The 18,907-nt window shown below is 49.7% G+C and overlaps 1 protein-coding gene across 1 annotated transcript in view; it reads left to right on the top strand.

Annotated features, from left to right (window-relative positions):
* The window catches only part of CLSTN2 (calsyntenin 2), a 503,103-nt gene that overhangs the window by 404,227 nt on the left and 79,969 nt on the right, over positions 1–18,907 (top strand). The window contains exon 6 of the mRNA XM_056121392.1: positions 11,693–11,878. Coding sequence (XP_055977367.1) covers positions 11,693–11,878 — 186 coding nt within the window. The remainder of the gene's footprint in view (positions 1–11,692; positions 11,879–18,907) is intronic.

Below are 18,907 nucleotides of genomic sequence, written 5' to 3' on the forward strand. Positions count from 1 at the left end.
ATAGTGGGTATATGGATAGATGGTGAATAGGGGAATGAATGGATGGTGATTAGGCAAATGGATGGAGTAATAATGGATGATACTGTTTTAGCTTATAATGACTAACTGCAGTGAATATCTAGATTTTGAAGGGAAATTCTAGGAAGAATATGAAAGCTTTCCGTTGCTCAGTGAAATTTGTTTTATTTCGTTTGGGGGAAGTTTGGAGCCATATTCAGCTGTTCTCAGAGGTTAATCTTGGCTCAGGAGTCACTCTTGGTGGTGCTTGGAGAACCAACCATATGCCATTCTGGAGGTCCCACTGGGTCTGCTGTGTGCAAGGCAAGTGTCTTAACCCCAGTATTAGCACTCCGGCCCTTAGATTTATAATGGGGAGAGCAAACACGTGAAGAATGATTGTCGTGTGTTTTTCCTTGATAGGGAAGGCACCCACACCATTCTGATGACAGTTCTGCAGCTATATTTACATGTCCTTCCTCACCCAGTCAGTCCTCATTTCATTGGTACGGATCTGCAGAGAAAACCATGGTTCTGTGCCAAGTGGTGAGTGTGGGGCCTGGAGGGCTCCTGCCCTCCGCTTCATGGAGCTCCCACAGCTCACCATGGAGGCTCAGGTCCAGCCCTCATCCTGGCCACTCACAGGACAGGCAGTAGGCACTGCTGAATGAATCGAAGTGAACAGTAAGATCCAGGCAGTTCTGCACTGAAGATCACCGAACTTAACACCCACATTCCACAGTGGCAGACAATTCTGGAGGGAACCCTTCTGCTCTTTCCTGAAGGTGCCCTGTGTGCTGGGGGCGGGGATGCAGAGAGAAGGTGCCAGGTACCACCTACATGGCAGCTGTAGAGGGCACAGCTGTCAGATCTGTGCACAAAACCTCCAGCAGAGGGAGCCAGAGAAACATTCAGCCTGGGGTGTTCCAGGTCAGGAACAGGAGCTGGGAAGGCAGGTGAGTCCTGTGGACAGGAAGAAGATGGGATGGAGGTGGGGTCTGCAGCCACCCTGGGGACCCCCGAAGTTTCCTGCCTTGCCACGGTGCAAGGGCTTTTGAGAAGGAAGAGCTCCTTAGACAACCACAAGAGATGGTGGCAGCGGGTTAGAAACTGGGGCAGGGGCACCAGCTAAAAATCATTCCAGAGAGCACTGGAAGCAAAGCACTTGGAGCGATGTAGGAAAGCTACAAACTTAGCCCCAAACCAACTCACAGGCCCAGGCAGCAAAGGAAGTTGTATTTTTAGACAATGATCCCAGGAGCACGGGGATAAGGCTTGGCTGTGTGCGTGACCACCCCTGCCCCGCGGTCACCCTAGTCCCTTATGCAGCTGTCCACCTGCCCAGCGCTCTGACAAGGAGGGAACAAAGGCCAAACCTGGAGGTCAGAGCATGTCACCCTGCCTCCTTCAGAAGTCAGGTCAGTTATTGACTAAGTGCTCAGGAGAGCTGACTTTCCTCTTCAGGGAAGGCACCTGAGAATACCAGGAAAGCATCCCGATTGGCTGGAGAAGCAGATGTGGGTGGGACTCTGATGGGGAGTCCAGTTCTGCAGGCTGACACCCTATGGCGTGGGCAGAAAGACAGGAAAGGACACCTCCTTACTCGTCCTGCGTCTTCTCCCTTCCTGTCCTGCCAGGACGTCCAAGATCTCACCCGCAGAACACACTCCAGTTACCTGCAAGTACCTTTGGTAGCTGGGCTAGAGTGATAGCACAGCAGGTAGGGTATTTGCCTTACACACGGCTAACCCAGGTTTGATTCCCAGCATCCCATATGGTCCCCCCGAGTACCACCAGGAGTAATTCCTGAGTGCAAAGCCAGGAGTAACCCCTGATCCAAAAAGAAAAAAAAAAGACCTTGGTAGCAATAACCATTAAACCAGGAGCCAAGCGAATGTAGCCCTCACACCAAATCTAGCTGTTCTTTAAAAAGAAAAAGAAGGGGAAAAAAAGAATATCCCCCCACTCCCCAAAATGGAGTTTACATCTTTCAGTGGTTCATTGGATCCGAAGAAGGGTGTTTGGTGGCTTGTGTGAGGAGAAGCTCACATTTCAGCAGCCCTGATTCCACCTCTAGGAACGACAGCCCTCCCCTACTGGTGCAGGCTGCTTCTCCACGGCCACAACAGAGCTGAGAGCTTCAACAGAGCTGAGACAGTCCCCTAAGCCTAAATATTTACTCTGGGTCCCTTCACAGGCAAAGTTTGCTGACTCCCGCCCAAAGCTGCTACAGTCTCCTGGTGGGGCACTGGCTTTCTGGGGGCCCCAGGACAGCCAGCAGAGTATGGGAAAGGCCAATGGGCACATTTAGACAGAGGCAAAGGAGGTTGACTTGGAAGAATAGTGTCCCGGATGTAAAGAGGAAACAACTTCATTTTCAGAGCCGAGATGAGGGCTAGCCCAGAGAAGGCAGGTTAACCCAGGACTGCAGCTAACCGCAGCCCTGCCAGCTAAAGTAGGGTCCAATGCATATTGCTATAAAATGCATTAGAGTAACACATCAGGATAGGAAAGTATTTCCCCCCACACACAGGCATATGGTAATTTCAAACATCTCAGAGCCAAGGGAACTGTATGCTTGCATGGGGATTGTTATCTCAATGGCAGATACATCTTCCAGATAAAATCTACCATGAAGAACATTTTCTTTCTTCTCCTTGTGAACGCATGAGCCTGGCTTCATCCAGGTGGCTCTGTGGCTGGTGAGACTGGTGTTTAGGGGTAGATAGCATGTTTACCTTGCACACAGCTGTCCTAGATTCGGTTCCCAGCACTCATATGTCATGGGACTCCCACGAGGACTCGGCCCTGAGCATCACAGTTGTGGCCAAACATTTTTTTAAAAAACATCAGCATTCAGGTCCAGCCTCTTGCTTGGTCCATCAGCCTTGTCAAGGCGTCAGACGCAGCATCACTCAGAAAGACGACCGTGATGGGTGTGATAAGGCAGCACAGCCCTGCCCTTGAGGGGGACCATGGGGAGGACATCAGAGCCACTGCATGGTCTTAGGGTCAGGCCGGCTCCTGGGACTTCGACAGAAAAGTCTCTGAGCTGTGCTCACCAGCGCTCACTCTCTAATGGGTGCCCTGCCAATGAGTAGGATACACTTAGACCCTCAGAGTGTCCATATTAAATGCTGACTGATCCAGCCTTTTTAGAAAACAATGCTGTCATTCCTTCAAAAGATAGAAATTGATCTTCCATATGACCCTGCAAAACCACTTCTGGGAATATATCCCGAGGGTGCAAAAAAACACGGTAGATATGACATCTGCACCTGTATGTTCATTGCAGCACTGTTCACAATAGCCAGAATCTGGAAACAATCCAGGTGCCCGAAAACAGATGACTGGTTAAAGAAATTTTAGTACATCTACACAATGGAATACCATGCAGCTGTTAGGAAAGATGAAATCTTGAAATTTTCTTATACGTGGATGGTCATGGAGAATATCATGCTAAGTGAAATGAGTCAGAAAGAGAGGGACAGACATAGAATGACTGCACTCATTTTTGGAATATAAAATAACAAAATATGAGACTGACAATCAGGGACAATAGACACAAGGGCCAAGAATATTGCTCCATAGTTGGAAGCCTGTCTCGTGTGCTGGGGGAGAAGGCAGCTGAAAGAGAGAAGGGATCACTAAGTCAATGATGGTTGGAGGAATCATTCGGGATGGGAGATGTGTGCTGAAAGTAGATAAAGGACCAAACGTGATAGCCTCTCAGTATCTATATTGCAAACCACAATGCGCAATAGTAGAGAGAGAGCATGGGGGAAATTTTCTGCCATAGAGGCAGGGGGAGGGTTGGGAAGGTGAGGAATACTGGGGACATTGGTGATGGAGAATGTGCACTGGTGGAGGGATGGGTGTTCGATCATTGTATGACTGAAATTCAAACATGAAAGCTTTGTAACTGTATCTCATGGTGATTCAATAAAAAAGAGAAAGAAAGAAAGAAAGAAAGAAAGAAAGAAAGAAAGAAAGAAAGAGAAAAAGAGAGAGAGAAAGAAAGAAAGAGAGAAAGAGAGAAAGAGAGGAAGGAAGGAAGGAAGGAAGGAAGGAAGGAAGGAAGGAAGGAAGGAAGGAGAAAGAAAGGAAGGAAGGAAGGAAGGAAGGAAGGAAGGAAGGAGAGAAAGAGAGGGAGGAAGGAAGGAAGGAAGAGAGAGAGAGAGAGAGAAAGAGAGAGAGAGAGAAAGAAAGAAAGAAAGAAAGAAAGAAAGAAAGAAAGAAAGAAAGAAAGAAAGAAAGCAAAGTGCTCATATGGAGGCTGGTATGGTGGAACCTGGGTCCTATGCTCACTGCCCTAAAGAACCACATAGCACGAGAGATGCCCTAGATTCTTCCATCCCAACCAGGAAACGGTCCCAGGGATTGCGCTGTATCAGATGGCAGAACACCCCCGACACCCCTGAGCTGGAGTGCTGGCTGGAGTGAGGGTGGCAGATGAACAGAACATTCTAGAACAGAGAAGGCAGAGCAAGTGACCTGGGTGTCTGGTGAGGAGGGTTGGGAACCCAGAAAGTGGAGGCTCACTCTCGGGGAATGTGTTGAAGCTGAGATTTGGGGGTAAATCCATTCGCCAGCTGCCCTTGGGGGCAGTGGGCAGAGAGGGGATCGCCTCAGGGGAACTTGGGGTCTGATTGGGCCTCTGGGAATCTACCCCAAGCCCCGCAGGACTAAGCGTATCTCACTTTAGGGCTGATAGGACGTGAGCTGAGGTTTCCAAGGAGGCTTTGGGGAGAGACAAGCAGAGGCTAACGGCCCTCTGTCCTTCTCCTGGGTCCCAGCACTTACGTTGTAGGACTGTCCAGAGCCAGTCTTGGGAACAGACACAACTTTGCCGAGGGAGTCTTCTGTTTTTATTTATTTATTTTTTTCAAACACCATCTGTCATTCACTGGCTCTGCTTGGTCCTTACTCCCATCCCCACCCCCACCCTCTGGAGCCAGTATTTGTCTCTCCCCTCTGGACTCACTCTGCTTCCCACAACCCCTTCCCGGTCCTTTTGTTTGGCTGCAAATGGCAAGATTCCATCTTAGAGCAGATTTGCGGTCCACAGGGCCTGGAAAACTGCACCTCCTTTGCCCACTCACCTGTTGATGTGTGCTTTCCAAATCTTCGCTCTTGTGACTATCAGCATTTGGGGCACAAAGATAGAGAAATTTTTAAGTTAATGGTTTCATATTCTTACTTCAGAGAGGTGGGTGGGGGCACACCCAGTGTTGCTCAGGGCTTCCTTCTGACTCTCTGCTCAGTGAGCACTCCTGGTGGGGCTCAGGATGTATATGCAGGAACCAGGACCAGCTGTTTGCAAGGCAAGTTCCTTCACCTATGTACCATTTCTGCAGGCTTCATAATTTTACACACGTCAGACACTCAAAAGTGGGAGTTGAGTCTGAGTTTTCAGCATGTTCCAGTGTTTTTACAAAATGCTTATCCCAGCTTTTACCCCATCCTGAGAGAGACTTTTTCTGTGGGGTGATGTCTTTTTCTGCGTGACCGATGTCTAGGAGGGCAGCAGGGCAGGCATCATGGTGAGGGGCCCCTTCTCCTCCCTGAAACCCAGTCAACCTCAGTGCTGCAGTGTGTGTGTGTGTGTGTGTGTGTGTGTGTGTGTGCGCGCGCGCACGTGCGTGCGTGCGTATGTGTGTGTGGGTTTGGTGGGGAGGGATGCTAGAGCTGTTTTGATCTGTGCTATATCAGGACACTGCAACTCACTGGTGTGCATGGGGTAGGGGTGAGGAGTGGTAGAAGTGGGCAGAAGTGAAAACAGGGGGCTGTGGGGCCTGCAGGTGTCTGCTCGGCTCTGGGCCCCTGTGGTGGTCTGTTGGGGCCTCTCAGAGCTTCTCAACCCCAAGCAGGACTCAGCTCTAACACCCAGTGTGTCGTCATTAGAGCAAAGTGTGATCTTGGCATTTTGGAGCCACTGTTGGGTGAGCCCCATCTTGGTGCCAGCATCCAGCTCTGCCCCACCTTGCCACCTCCTTCCTGCAATTTCAAGTGCCGCCTGTGCCTGTGAGTTCGGGAGGTGGAGAGAGAGAAGACAGAGGGAAGGCACTTGCCTTGCATGCTGCTGGCACTGCTTAGGGCCTTCTGGGCACCTCTGGGAGCCAGGAGTAAAGTCTGGGAGCTGCCAGGTGTGACTCCAAACTCTGTCCTCCAAAATGTCAGAATGAAAGAGATTCTTGAAGTATAAATTCATGCACACACACACACACACACACACACATACACACACACGAGAAAGGAGTGGGACCTTCTGGCTTGGCTTTGGTTCCCTTTGCTTTTTCCACACTGGTGAGTGTTTTTATGCAAAGTTCTTTCACTGTCTTGCCAATGGCTCTCATGGGGCTGTAAAGTGTGTGGACAGTTGGAACTGAGACTCAGCTGCAACCCGCCTGCCATGAAGGCTCACCCTGTCCCCACAATGGTGGAGGCCCCCTCCCCACCCTTACGCAGGCACATGTGTCCCCAGTGGTGACCATCTTCTGAAGGTGGTGTCCGACTGTAAAATGCCATACAGGAGGAAAGACCCACAGAACATGACCTTTTACCTAAGCGATGGTCGTTTTATGTCAACCTCCCAAACAAAGCAGAACAAACTTAAGTTTTCAGCCATGCACAGTAGATCCAGAGATTAAAGAGCTTTGCCACCCTCTCCGTGAGAAGTATACCTAAGACATCTTCCTCCCCAAAAGCTGACAAATATGCGCCTGAGATGCTAGACTCTTGAATTGTAAATGCTTTTCAAGACCATAAAAATAAAGATTCTTAAAGAATAGCTACTCTGTCTTGGCCCAATAATACATTTGTCTCAAGTTGAGAAAATTGCCCAGAAAATGCTCATGTTTATTGAACATGAGAAAAGAACGTTTCTATAAATCCAGGGGTAAGTACCTCACTTGGCTGAGTTAGCGATTCCCTCCTGAGAATTAGCTTTCAGATGAGCGTCTCTTAAATTGCCCACTGGCCGCACCTCCCACACCAGCGCTGCAGGGCCCCTGGCACGTGTGCCCAGCACACGAGTGAATGCACACACTCAAACTTGGAGGTAGTGTATGCCTGTACACACACATGTGCATATTCACACTTACACTCAAACTCGGGCAGAACAAATCTGTGCACACACAGGCACACATGCACACATACACACAAGTGCACACAGTGGCCACATCATGCCTCCATCCTGTATTTATGCCAGTCTCTGTCACTGGCATGAGCTGGTGCTTGGCATGCTGAAAATGTGCCAGCCACATGGACAGCAGGAGGCCTGCTTGCTCTGGGTGCCAGAGGACCCCCTTCCTAGCCCTGGGTGGCCCACATGGGCACAAGTGTGTGTGCACTCTGAACCTCATGCATCAGTTCCTTTTCTCACTTCCCAGTATCTGGTGTGTGCCCGGAATTGCCCGGTGAGATACAGATAATGCTCCGGCACAGGGGCAAGCCCTAGGCAGAGAGGGGAAAAACTCAGGTGGGGTGGACGACTGGGTAGAGACTGGCATCTGGCTGTGGGTGGGTACACCTTCCCTGGGAGCCGAGTCCCAAGGCAGTGAAGGGCCAGCCTGCCCACGTGGGGAAGTTGGAGGGGTGGAAGGAAGGGACCAGACACCTGGGTCACATCCAGTACGTGGGTCAGGTCCGCTTCCCCATATGGGAAGTACACTTCCCCTCCAGCCTTCTCTTTGGTAGTCAGGGAAGAGATCTTGTTTTTCATCAGAGTCAAAAGGTATTAAAATGCTCTTGTGAAAATAAAACTGAGCAAACGGAAAGGGGCCAACAGTCGCGAAGGAGGAAGTTCATAATTGAGTTTATAATTGGGTTCAGAAAATCTGGTCTTGGTTGTTTTTTCAACTGTGCCTGGGTGCAGTTGTGTTGAGTTGGAGAGGTGCATGGCATGGAGAGAAAGATCTGGAAGGTATGTCTCTGCCTGTTGTGTGTTGGAGACAAGGAAACACTTTCATTGATTATCTGATGTGGACCATGCCAGTAGCATGAAGGGGCATACTACCATCCCAGCATTTGTGTGTTGGAGACCCGGCAGGCAGGGGGTGATTGGCACACAGGATATAGCAGAGTTGAGGTACACGTTTGGGTCTGACTCCGAAACCCAAGTTCCTTCCTTTGGGAGCATTTAGGAATGTTCCCATTACACAGAGGAAGAAACTGAGTCTTAGGAAAGTATAAGAACCCAAGATTACTCAGCTGGAGAGTTGGGACCAGCTGGAGAACAGGCAACTGGGCAATGTGGGTCCTACTGTCTTAAAATGACTTTAAATCACCCAGTTACGGCTCCTCAGGGAGAGAACCCACAGCTCACCCCCACAAACCCCCATCTCAGGCCAGGGGTATGGCTGTCTTGGTGGCGCTCATGCCCCCAAGTTCAAGACCCTGAGCTCAGTCCCCCACCATCCATGTCCCACGGCTGGGGGGGGGGGGGTACTCCTGCACTGCCAAGCTGAGCATCACAGGGAGTATCCTGGATTCCCCAGCACCCAGCACCCAGGGTGTGTGCCCTAGACATAAAACCACCAGCTCTTACAGAAATTATCTTGGGCGGGGGGCACACCCAGAGGTGCTCGGGGCTTCCTCTTGGCTCTGTGCTCGGCGGGCCTGGGAGTCCCTAGTGGTGCTGAGGATTGAAATCCTGTTCGCGGATGAAGGCAAGCACCTCATTGCTGTACTTGCTTTGCTTGGTTGCTTACTCTAACCTGAGAGTCCTGAAGAAAGCCGGGCAGTTGATACCTGCAGACTAATTAGACCTCCGCTGCTGAGCACGCACCCCCTATTCAGGGGGTCCCAGCTGTCTTCCGCCTGCCCATCCCCACAGCGCTCCTGTATCAGCCCTTTCCTAGACATCCTGAAGCTGCTTCTGCTGCCAGAAGCCGAGATCAGGAGGGCGCAGAGGCCCCGAGCACGCCGGTGCATGAAAGGAGATTTGGCACGCCTGTGTGCAGGGAACAGTGTGCCCAACTGTCCGGAAGGGTGAGAGGCCCCGAGCCTGAGCCAACCCACTGTCCCGATGAGCCCTTTCCTCCTTCTGGCTTCTCCTGGGACGGCTCCGAGTACTATTAGCCTCCGATAAGAAAACGCACACTTCCCAACTCAGCCAGAGCTGTAATAAAATCATCACATTTCTAAATCCTTCATCCACTGAAGGAGTTTAAATTCTGATGGCATTCCAGGGTCTGCTTTGCCAGGAATCTGTGTGCTAACCTGACAGCTCAAACACATCGTCTGCTCCCTTGTGTCTGGAAAAACAAACAAACAAACAAACAAACAAACAGCAATGAGCCACAATCCATCAGCTGGTCGCTCGCCCTTTATAAGTGGGAAAGAATATGCTTCCCATCAGTTCAGCTCAGGGAGGCGTGGGAGCTGCTGAACCCAGAAGGGCCATTTCCAGACTGAGCCCACCACTCATTCTTTGCTCTAGAACCTTCCATTCCATGCATGCAAGCTAGGCCCGACAGGATGAGATGGATCTTCACCAGTGGACAGCAGAGGCCGTGGCGGCCCTGAGCTGACCACATGGTCCTGCACTGACCCACATTTTGGGAAGTGAGATGCTGGTCCAGATGGCTCAGGCCGGCAGTGTCCAATCCTCTACCTCTGTCCTCCACTCAGGCATCATGAAATGATGGGTCTGGTTCTGGGCCAATATTCAAGGTGCCCCTTTAAAAATATATTAGTGAGCCAGAGAGAGAGAAAAAAACTGTGGGGAAAGCACTTCCCTTGCATGCAGCTTAGCCAGGTTTGATCCTTGGCACTTCCTGTGGTCCCCTGAGTCCGTCCAGGCTTGACCCCTGAGCACAGAGCCAGGAGGAAGCCCTGAGCACCACTGCACCACTGGGTATGTTTCTCCTCCACCACCCACCCCCACCCAAGATAAACACCTTGGGGATTTAGTCCTCAACTCAGACATGAAGTCTCAACAGAGTGAGCCCTCCATGTGCTCAGGTCTCCTTAAGAGCAGCGCCTGACTCACTTGGGGATCCAGCTCCTGTGTTCCCCTCCACAAGGCAGTCACCTTTCCGTACCCCTTCACTGCATGTTCCATTATGAGTGCTCAGGGCAGAGCCTGGTTTGCAGAAACCTTGAACGAAAGGTTACTTGTGGTAGGGCATGTGGTTCTGGCCAAGTCCAGCCCACTCCACCTTGAAGTTTGGGCTCCGTGGGATAGAGCTGCCTAGTGGCCGAAGCCTGACTCCTGCACACAGGCCTGAGTTTCTCACTGACATTCTCACTTCAAGAAGAGCAGATCGCCCAGCAGGGCACTGTGTGCTGGACGCATGGGGGTTCCAGGTAAAGCATACCCCAGTTTCACGTGCAAATTCTCCCTCAGTCCCCCAAGCCCGACCTGGGGTTGCTTGACCCTCTCAGACCTGCACCTGCTGGCTGCTTTACTCATGTAACCCTTGTCACTGTTATGGGTCCCTCAGCTCTGATGTCCATTGCTATCGCTGCTGTCTCCATTTGCTTGATTTTGATTGCCTGCTTCTGGGTGGCGACATTTTGATTGGGATTTTATCCCTCTCCAGCACATTTTTGTCTCCAAATGATTTTTTTCTCCTAAAATGCAGTGACAAGCCCATCAGTGCTACCTAAGGGGGTTGGAGCCCTGAATGTTTGGGAGAGAACCCTTGCACCCCAATTCAGGACTTGATGTCATCCTCGAACAACCATGCTTTGAGACCAGATAAACTCATTCCTAAAATTCACCTCACAGGGCATAATGGGTGCAATGGGGAACGTAGGTCATGGCACTCAAATGTGTCATCAGTGACATATAAAAATAAAAAGAGAACGGGGCAAAGTTTTACCCAAAGAAATCTAAGGACAAGGGGGTCTGAGAGATGGCACAGCGGGGAGGGTGCTTACCATGCACACGGCCAACATGGGTTGGATACTCAGCATGATATGATCCCTGGAGTTCATCAGGAATGGTCCCTGAATGCAGAGCCAGAAGTAAGCCCTGAGCACTGCTAGGTGAGGCTCAAAAACAAACAAAAAACCCTCTAAGGATGATAATAAACAACACCCTTTGAGGAGTCCGGGGGTTCAGCCTTGGCTCATGGTGTCAGATAAGGAAGGGTAACAATGGTTCATGGTTGTGTGTGGGAGAAAGGAATGAAGTTGGAATGGCAGATGTGCACACACTGTCACTCACTGTCTTCCCGTTATTCATCAATTTGCTCGAGCGGGCCCAGTAACGTCTCCATCATGAGACTTGTTGTTACTGTGTTTGGCATATCGGAGACGTCACGGGTGGCTTGTTAGGCTTCGCCATGCGGGCAATATACTCTCAGTAGCTTGCCGGGCTCTCTGAGTGGGGCGGAGGAATCGAACCCGGCTTGGCAGGGCTGGCTGCACTCAAGGCAAACGCCCTACTGCTGTGCTATCAGTCCAGCCCATGTGCACACACTGGAAGCTGAATTGTGTGTGAATGGAAGTGCTCATGCTATGCCAGATTTATATTTGCCAAGATGCCTCCCCTCAATTAGGTGCAGGTTTCTCTGGCGTTTCTCCAAGATAAAGTCTTGCAGAAGCCAATGTGAAATTCCCCTTCCCCACCCCTCATTCCCTGTGACATCAGGATGTCAGGGCATGGCGGGAGGGGAGACAAGTTTGCGTGCTCTCAACCAAACTCATGACCAAATGGTCAGTCCTGCTCTCTTTGTTTTTGCAGACTGGACCAAGAGGATCGAGTATCAGCCCGGCTCAGGGAGTGTGCCCCTGTTTCCCAGCATCCACCTGGAGACATGTGACGGGGCTGTGTCCTCCATCCAGATCACCACCGAGCTGCAGACCAATTACATCGGCAAGGGCTGTGACCGCGAGACCTATTCAGAGAAGTCCCTACAGAAGTTATGCGGTAGGTTTTTTCCCTATTGGGGCCTTTAAAAAATTTTTTATTTATTCATTTTATTGAATCACTGTGAAAGGTTTTTTTTAAAAAGGTAATTTCTATTCTTTAGTTTGTGTACTATTGTTATTATTGTTGATATTGTTACTTTTATCAGTGTGTGTGTGTGTGTGTGTGTGTGTGTGTGTGTGGTGCTTATGCTCAAATCCAGGTCTCACACATGGAATGCATGAGTTTGACCACTGAGCTCCATCACCAGTTCCAAGTAATTCCTTTTCAGTGTACATACTATTGACTGAAGTAGTCACCATTGCAAAATGAATTTGACACTTAAGAGAAAAAGTTATCAAAGAGGTTACTGAGAATCCAAACTTGAGGACTGAGGACTGGGGAATAGACTCCTTTGGGGGTGACAGAGCCATGATTATGGCCTGGGTTTTAGTTCATGTAACTAAGTGGCACACCCAGAAAGAAAATATATGTGGCTTTTAAGAGAACAAAATATTAGGGGTTCAGAGAGACAACACAATGAAGTGGATACTTGCCTTGTGTGTGGTGGATCTGGGTTCAATCCCTAGCACCTCACATGGTCTACCAGCACTGCCAAGTGTGATCCTGAGTGTAGCAGAATCAGGAGTAATCCCAGAGCATGGTTGGTTTTAGCCCCCGAACAAAACAAAAACCAAGACATTTAGTTATTTTTTAAATATTTTAGTTCAGAAATTGAGCTCCCATTTGACCCACCAATACCACTCCTGGGAATATATCCCAGAGAGGCAAAAAGGTATAGTCGAAGTGACATCTGCAATTGTCTGTTTATTGCAGCACTCTTTACAATAGCCAGAATCTGGAAAAAACCTGAGTGCCCGAGAACAGATGACTGGTTGAAGAAACTCTGGCACATTTACACAATGGAGTACTATGTAGCTGTTAGAAAAGACGAAGTCATGAAGTTTACATACAAGTGGTACTACATGGAAAGTATCATGTTAAGCAAAATGACTCAGAAAGAAAGGGATAGACATAGAAAGATTGCATTCATCTGGGGAACATAAAGTAACAAAATAGAAAACTAACACCCAAGTATGGCAGAGATTAGTACCAGGAATTTTACTCAATGACCCGGAGGACAACCACACATGTTAGGGGAAGGGGGAGCTCAGAAAGAGAAGGGAACACCAAATAAAGGGTGTTGGGAGGATCCGCCCACAATGGGAGAGCATGCTGAGGGTAGACTGTCGACCAGCATGATTGCCACTCAATGCCTCTTTTGCAGACCATGGCACTCAAAAGGAGAGAGAGGGAAATGCCCTGCCACAGAGGCAGGGTGGGATGGGGGCTGGGGGGGGAGGGGATGCTGGGATCCATGGTGGTGGGAAATGCGCATTGGTGGAGGGATGGGTGTTTGATCATTGTATAATCGAAACCCAAGCACAAAAATGTGTAAGTCTACAACTGTACCTCATGGTGCCTCACTATTAAAAAATAAATAAATATAATTTAAAAAAATTTTTAAATAAATAAAATAAAATAAAATATTTTAGTTAAATAAAGGAGGATTTTTGTCACATTTTTCAAAAATGTAAGAGAAAAAAACATTATCTGTAACTTTAAAGCTGTTCATACAGTTTTCAAAGTTCCTTTAATTAGAATTCTCTCTGTTTGGGAAACTAGATGGAGCGAGGGTTCTTGGAGTCTTCTACCCTAAGAGGTCCTTCAGTATATTTGAGGGCACCATTGTTTTATCCTTTTTGTTTCCTCAGCACCTGGTTGGGCTGACAGAGACTTTCAGATGTTTTCTTTGCTTTTGTGCCAGAGGGCTTTTGAAGCCCGTGTTTTGCTTTTCATCAGACCCTGGCAGGGCAGAGAAGACATTTCCAGCAGAGAGAAATGCATAATTTTGTTGTTGTTTACATTATAAATAAAACCTATCTGGTTATATTACCACAGCATCAGCACACCTCCCCCAACCCACGGACACACACACACACACACACACACACACCCCACCACCACCACCACCACCACCACCACACGCACACACACACACTGCAGTGGAGGAGTGAAGGAAGTGACTTATGGATAAGTTGGAAGTTGACTTATTTTGGTAAAGGGGGAAGAAGGCAATGCTTTCCCCAGTGGGCACACTTGATCTGACTTGGCCTTTTACCAACAGTGTGACTGTTGTGTGACCAAAACTCTGTTCCTCAACGGTACACCGGGATATGTTTTAAATGACATAGTATATTTATTAACTAACACAGAGCCTGAAGAGACCAGCCATCCCTTCCACCATGTTGATTTTTCCAGAAGGCAGTGTGACTTCCTGACTCTTCTGGTGGTGGTGTCTGTCACCTGGGGAGAGATCCTGCCCCAGTATCATTCATCTCTTTATTGTTCCCCACCACAAGAGTCACAGAAAATCACTTGTGCCAAGCCTGTGTTTACGGATAACACTTTCTCCACAGGAAGGTTCCAGAGTACAGTCTCACCTGCTCCCTTCTCCTGGTAATAACCCCCTAGCCACACACCTAACTTCATCTTCTTCCCTCAGCATCACCTCACTTATGAACACACAGTTTTGCCCAAAGAACCAAGGAAATGTTTTAAAGCTGAACATACTATGAGGTGGCCATATGTCATTTGTTTTGACACCAGACCAGAGGAGAGAGACCTGTGGGAGGAAGGCCTGTGGAGATGGAGATGTGTGAAGAAGACTTGTGGGGATGAAAGTCTGTGAGGAAGGAGACCTGTGAGGAGGGAAACTTTTGGAGAGGGAGGCTGGTAGAGAGGGAAGCCTATAGAGGAAGGAGGCCTTTGAGGAAGGAGGCCTGTGAGGAAGGAGGCCTGTGGGGAGGGAACCCGATAGAGAACAGTCACTTCAGTATTCCAAACAGCTCTTGCCAAAATGGACAGAAGGGGCTCGGGCTATTCAGAAAAGCTCAGTCCTTTCTCTCACTCTCGGCAGCGAAGCTGCTTCACTCCCCACACCTGAGTGGTGAGTCAACTCAGTCCCTGGCCACCACGAGATAGCTACAGTCATCTCCTAAACCCCATCAGTCAAAGAGAGATGATGGAGAGAGCTAGTTAGAGATGTGATGGACCCAGAGATTCTCACTTGTGATGTAAGTGTGAATGCCTCTGGGAGGAAAGGAGACAGGTGGGGTGAAAGGGATTCTCTGAGGGAAGAACATTTAGAGAAACCGTTCATTCTTCATCCCACAACAAGGCAGGTGCCGGTGCTCTCTGGCGTGTGAGCTTTCCTGACACTGGCAGACACTTGGCTGGGAACCTTTCAGAAGGACTTTTCTAAGGGACAGACTGGTTTCTACTGGTTTCTATTAGGAGTCTGAATCTTGATTTCTGCTGGGGAAAAGAGCAAAAAAGGATAGAGCAGAGCCATTGAGGAAAACAGAGCAAATTTAGCCTGGAGCTTGCCTTCCATTCAGGCTGTTCAGCGGGTCCCCAGGCTCTCTCCGACCTTCCAGGGAAATGTAACCTGGATGGCTTCTAAGCCTGGATGGCTTCTGGGTTGTTTTTTGACTTCTTGCCCTAGGTTCTGTGTGTTTTCAGGGGCTGGCAAGCCAGATGTTTGCTGGGATTCCTGGCCACGTAACCACCCTGCTGGCTTTAAGCCTCAGTGTCATGAGTTTCTCGTCATAGGAATCTTTATCGACTGCGGATAAACACAGGGAGACCAATTAGGATGTTGTTGCCCTAGTCTAAAGCAAGCCATAGTGATTTCTGAACCAGGAGGGGTAGGAGAGAGCTGGGGTGGGGGGGAGGAGAGGTTAGGGTTAGATTCAGGAAGGAAAATCAGCACGAATCGGTGGTTAGCTGTCAGAAGTGAGAGAGAAGGATTAAAGTCTCTAATGGGTCTGGCAGGTTTGGGGAACAATGATGACAGCCTCTTGTGAGACATCCAGATGTGGGTCCCCCCATTTAGCCTGGGTCCCCACCTCTTGAGGACCTGGTAACCCATTCCTTCCTATTGCTCTTCCTCTTCAGAACAAAAGCATCTCCTTTTGGTCTCCAAACCTGCTCTGTTCTCCACCCTTCCTCCTGGTTCCCTCCTTCCTTTGTTCGAATGTTCTCCTTCCTCCTCCAAACCTTTCTGGAGTCCACTCTCCTGCCTCTGGGCTCAGCAGGAATGCTTCTGAGTGTTGGCACTGTTCAGAGACCCAGACAGGTGGGTGTCTGGCCGCCAGCATCCTCCTCGGGCGATGTGGAGCCATTAGTAGCAGTGATAGGATCCTGCTTGAGGGGAAGCCAGACAAGAGCGGCGGGAAGCCTGCTGTCAGGAGGTGCCTGTCAGGAGGTGCCTGTCGGGGGTGCCTGTCAGTGGCAGAAACGCTGGAAACAGCCTCTTTGGTTCAAAGCAGCCCCAAACATCAGGCTGACTGCTGCTCGGGTTAGCACACAGAGGTGCGTCTGTCCTGCCTCGGAAGGAAGTGGCATGAGTGGGTCTCTGAGTTCCTGACCCCTTTAGACACAGAGCCCTCTGTGGTCTCTGAGGGTCCCACCCCTGCCCTGGGTTTCTGGGCCAAGTGGGCCCCGTGCTCTCACTCCCTCCGAATCTGTGGGATTGGAAGGCAGAACTCCAGCCTCTCAGGGCATGGCTATGCAGAGCCCACAGGTCACCAGGCTGTCAGGCATGCGAGGGGCATATGTGACCCTCCCCAGGACCTCAGGACATCTGACATTCCCCACCACCCAAGGAAAGGCCTGAGCTCATGCATGGGTGTCACTCCACATTACAGCAAGCAGAACAGCAGCAGTGATGCACACGCCATCTGGAGCCCAGAGGCCAGGGCTGGTCCATCCTCAGAGCACAGGCTAGCCAGCACTGATACCCAGCTGTGCGGTGTCATCTGTGACTCCAGAACTCTGAGGACAGGTTCCCTTATGCAGAGACCACACAGCCAGGCCTGGATATGTAAAAGCCAGTGATGATCAACTGTTAGTTCTCCTCGGGGTTGATACACTTGTGAACACAGGAGATATTCATAGGAGATTCATTCATTAATTCATTCATCCATCCATGCGTGCGGGTCTGCGTTTATGAATTCAACAAATATTTGCATGTTCAAATGCTGTAGTTCTTGAGCTTCTATAGAAGTTAAATCAGATCACTTAACAATTCAACCCATGCCCTCATCATGTTGAAAAAATTGAGAACATGTTTTGTACTGTGCTTCTGAAGCTGAATAGAGCTGGACCCACTCTGAATCAGGGTTAGACATTTTCACCCTCTGAATAATAGCCCAACCGTGGGAGGCTCAAATCTATTTTTCCAAGATGCTTCTAAGGAATTTCTGGTGTCAAAGCTCCTCGTCTTCATTCTCAGAGAGCTTAAGAGGGCCTCTCAATGCGCATAAACACTCATTGATCGTCAGACTAAATCACTAGCCTAAAATCATGAAGGGCTGCAGTCTCCTGGCTGGAAGTGTGCGTGTCTCTGAGGTCATTTAAATATAACACACCTGGGATCCAGGGAGCCTACAGCAGGTAGAACACTTTATCTTGCATGTGGCCAAGCTAGATTCAGTCCCCAGCACCCTGTTCCCCCCAACCCCAAGCCTAGCCAGGAGTGATCTTTGAGAACAGAGCCAGGAGTAAGCCCTAAGGACTGTTGGGTGTGGCCCCAAAACAAAACAGAACAAAAATCCAATAAATAACACCTCTCCTCTATGGCAGGTTCTTGCCTGCAGTGGCCATGCTCCAGCTGGCCAGCACCTGGGCACTCTTGCCCTGCCCCAGGACCTGGCCAATTGCTCTTTACATAAGGTCCCCCTTGCTTTGCTTGGAGAGCTGAAATTCTGATTCCAAGGTTCCGGAGGAATCCTCTTGTCCAAGGCTCCAGAAATTCCAGAGATGCAGTGACTGAGTCTGTAGAATCCCCAGGACGTGGGCCCATCAGCTGTACCTCCCAGCGACCAGTAGAAAGTCTTTCCATGCACAGGACACCACTTCCCACCACAAGGTCCCATCCACAGTCTACAGAGAGAAGCATTTGTCCCAGCCAGGCCCTCAAGACAGGTGACACCCCTGTTGTCTCTTCTGGGAGGGGCACAGCAGGCACCCCGCCTAACCCACAGATGCCGGCACACATCAGGCTGCATGGAGCCAGATGCTGTGGACAGCCGCAAATGTAACAGCTTGCATTTCATTTCTTGGTGCACTTAAACAAATTGAAATCTTTGCTCTCTCCTAGAGCGTTCTCTCTCTCTCTCTCTCTCTCTCTCTCTCTCTCTCTCTCTCTCTCTCTCTCTCTCCCTCCCTCCCTCTCAGACGGTGCTATGTGCAAAGAGGCTGCAGTGCTGTCTGCACATCTGGGTACTTAAGATGCTCCTTGGGGTTTTTTTCCCCTTTCTTTGGAGGTTGATATTCCTGAAGTCTTTCTTAGTCATTAAAAATGAGTGTGAGGGCTGGAGCAATAGTACAGCGGGTAGGACATTAGCCTTGCACACAGGTTCGATTCCCAGCATCCCATATGGTCCCCTGAGCACTGCCAGGAGTAATTCCTGAGTGCAAAACCAGGAATAACCCCTGTGCATCGCCGGGTGTGACCCAAAAAGAAAAAAATAATATTAGTGTGAATTAGTTCAATGGTCCTCCCATTGTTCATTGATTTGCTCAAGTGGGCCCAGTAATGTCTCCATCATGATTTGTTGTTACTGTGTTTGGCATATTGAATACGTCACGGGTAGCTTGCCGGGATTTGATGTGAGGGCGAGATACTCTCGGTAGCTTGCCGGGCTCTCCAAGAGGGGCAGAGGAATTGAACTCAGGTCGACCATGTTGGCTGCGTGCAAGGCAAACGCCCTACTGCTGTGCTATCATAAGTAAAATGGATTCCAAGCCAAACTCTGGGGAAGGAGATATAAATCTTGACATGGGGTGTGGGACGTGCTTGGGGTCACGTGGAGAAGGGACAGCCATCTGATGAGGCGCTGGTTGAGAAGGACGGCAGTAAGGGAGAAACATTAAGGGGGTACCTGCTCTGTGGCAGCCTTGGTACCAGACAACACTCCTTGC

This window comes from Sorex fumeus, unplaced genomic scaffold (genome assembly GCF_029834395.1).
Source record: "Sorex fumeus unplaced genomic scaffold, SorFum_2.1 ptg000044l, whole genome shotgun sequence".
NCBI lineage: Eukaryota > Metazoa > Chordata > Mammalia > Eulipotyphla > Soricidae > Sorex > Sorex fumeus.